Genomic DNA, 1,879 nt, shown 5'->3' with positions numbered 1-1,879 from the left:
CAATACGTTCACGTACGGCCTGGGCTGGTGTGGGAGCCGATTTCTTGGTAGAGTCAGTCTCAGTAATGCGTACCTTTTCGATACGTTTCTCATAGTTGGTACCCTTGAAGATACGCTTAACATAGATGCCAGGAATATGGATTTCATCGGGATCAATAGCACCTACGGGCACAATTTCTTCGACTTCAACAATGGTGACTTTAGCAGCACGGCACATAGCGGCATTGAAGTTACGGGCAGCCTTATTGAAAACTGTAATAATGAATAATTTAAATTAAAAAAAATAATTCCATATTTTCTCTTTTATATATAACTCACCCAAATTGCCATAGGGATCAGCCTTTTGAGCCTTGACAATAGCAAAATCAGCAAACATAGCCTCTTCCATGACATAGTTTCTGCCATTAAATTCTTGTACTGGTTTGGGTTTGCTAGCAATTTCAACTTTACCATCTTTGCTGTATTTAATTGGAGCTCCACCTGTTTGAATAAGTGTACCATAACCGGTGGGTGTATAGAAGGCGGGTACACCAGCGCCAGCTGCTCTAATTTTTTCAGCTAAAGTACCTTGTGGTGTCAACTCTACTGCCAATTCACCGGATAAATATTGGTTGACCAATTCAGCATTTTCACCTACATAAGAGACAATCATCTTACCCAATTGGCGAGACTTCAAAAGAACACCCAAACCGGCGTCATCAATACCTGAAAGGAGAGAAGATAATGTAATCTGAACAAATTTAAGAAGGATTTGATCAAGTAAAAGCTTGCCTTGTATGTATGGACTTGTATGTATGTACCAGAATATTGTCAATAGGTTTATGCAAGTACTATTCTACTAATTAGTCTATGTACTAGTTTTAGAGCCAGTTTATGAATTAAACTATTGAATAATGTATGGACAAACAAAAAACTAGCACTAGTTATAAAAAAGTCTATTAACTAGTCTGCGGACTTATCTATGTTACATTTTATGGGCTAGTCTATTGAATATAAATTAATTATTCTATTGATTTATCTAAGGACTAGTCTATTCATTAGTCTAAAACTACCCTATTATCAAGTACATAGACTACTCTATGGTATAGTCTATTGGCCAAACTGTGCACTAATAAGGTCTAGTCCATAATTTAAGTCAATTTATGTATAATTTTAAGATAATTTGTAATTTACCTCCATTATTTGAAACGGCTGTTAAGTTTTTCGCGCCCTTTTGTTTAATAGCTTCAATCATTTTTTCTGGTATACCGCAAAGACCAAAACCACCAAACAAGATTTTGGCACCATCGTGTAAATCGTGTACTGCATCAGCGGCACTTTCATAGATTTTACCCTTAGCTGGTTTACCACTGGTGGAATAGCAAGCTATTAGCTAAAAGAGACAAACAAGTTTTTTTTAATAATTACAATAAAAAAATCTTAAAGTAATCTAAAAATAGTAAGTTATCTTTAATTTTATTTTTATTATCTGTCAATTTTTGAGGAAAGTTTTTTCAATTTTCCGATAAAAAAAATTGTTGTGTCATGCCAGTCATACCTCTGTGATAAAGGCTGTACTTATGTATATACATGGTTTAATCAAAATTTTAAAGTTCTTATCAATAATTAAAAATATTCCTAAAGTTAAAAATTTTTATTCATAACAAAAAACTTCGCTTGTGAAAAATCTATAAATTATCGAAAATAGATGGTCCTTAAAAAAAGATATCTTATCAGATTTATAATTATTCTTGAATTCAATTCGTCTATAACAGATCTTATACACACACATACTAGACTATAGACTAGACAATAGAATAGACTATAGACTAGACTATAGACTAGACTATAGACTAGACTATAGACTAGACTATAGACTAGACTATAGACTAGACTATAG

The 1,879-nt window shown here is 33.2% G+C and overlaps 1 protein-coding gene across 1 annotated transcript in view; it reads right to left on the bottom strand.

The window, feature by feature from the left end:
• The window catches only part of LOC124420277 (succinyl-CoA:3-ketoacid-coenzyme A transferase, mitochondrial), a 5,890-nt gene extending 4,488 nt beyond the window's left edge, over positions 1-1,402 (bottom strand). The window contains exons 1-3 of the mRNA XM_046952568.1: positions 1,174-1,402; positions 319-705; positions 7-252 (exon numbers count right to left, since the gene is read on the bottom strand). Coding sequence (XP_046808524.1) covers positions 7-252; positions 319-705; positions 1,174-1,234 — 694 coding nt within the window. The 5' untranslated portion in view covers positions 1,235-1,402. The remainder of the gene's footprint in view (positions 1-6; positions 253-318; positions 706-1,173) is intronic.
• Between the last annotated feature and the right edge of the window lie 477 nt (positions 1,403-1,879).

The sequence above is a fragment of the Lucilia cuprina genome, chromosome 5 (assembly GCF_022045245.1).
Source record: "Lucilia cuprina isolate Lc7/37 chromosome 5, ASM2204524v1, whole genome shotgun sequence".
NCBI lineage: Eukaryota > Metazoa > Arthropoda > Insecta > Diptera > Calliphoridae > Lucilia > Lucilia cuprina.
The sequence above is the reverse complement of the archived record's forward strand: the minus strand, read 5'-3'. Positions and strand labels throughout refer to the sequence as shown.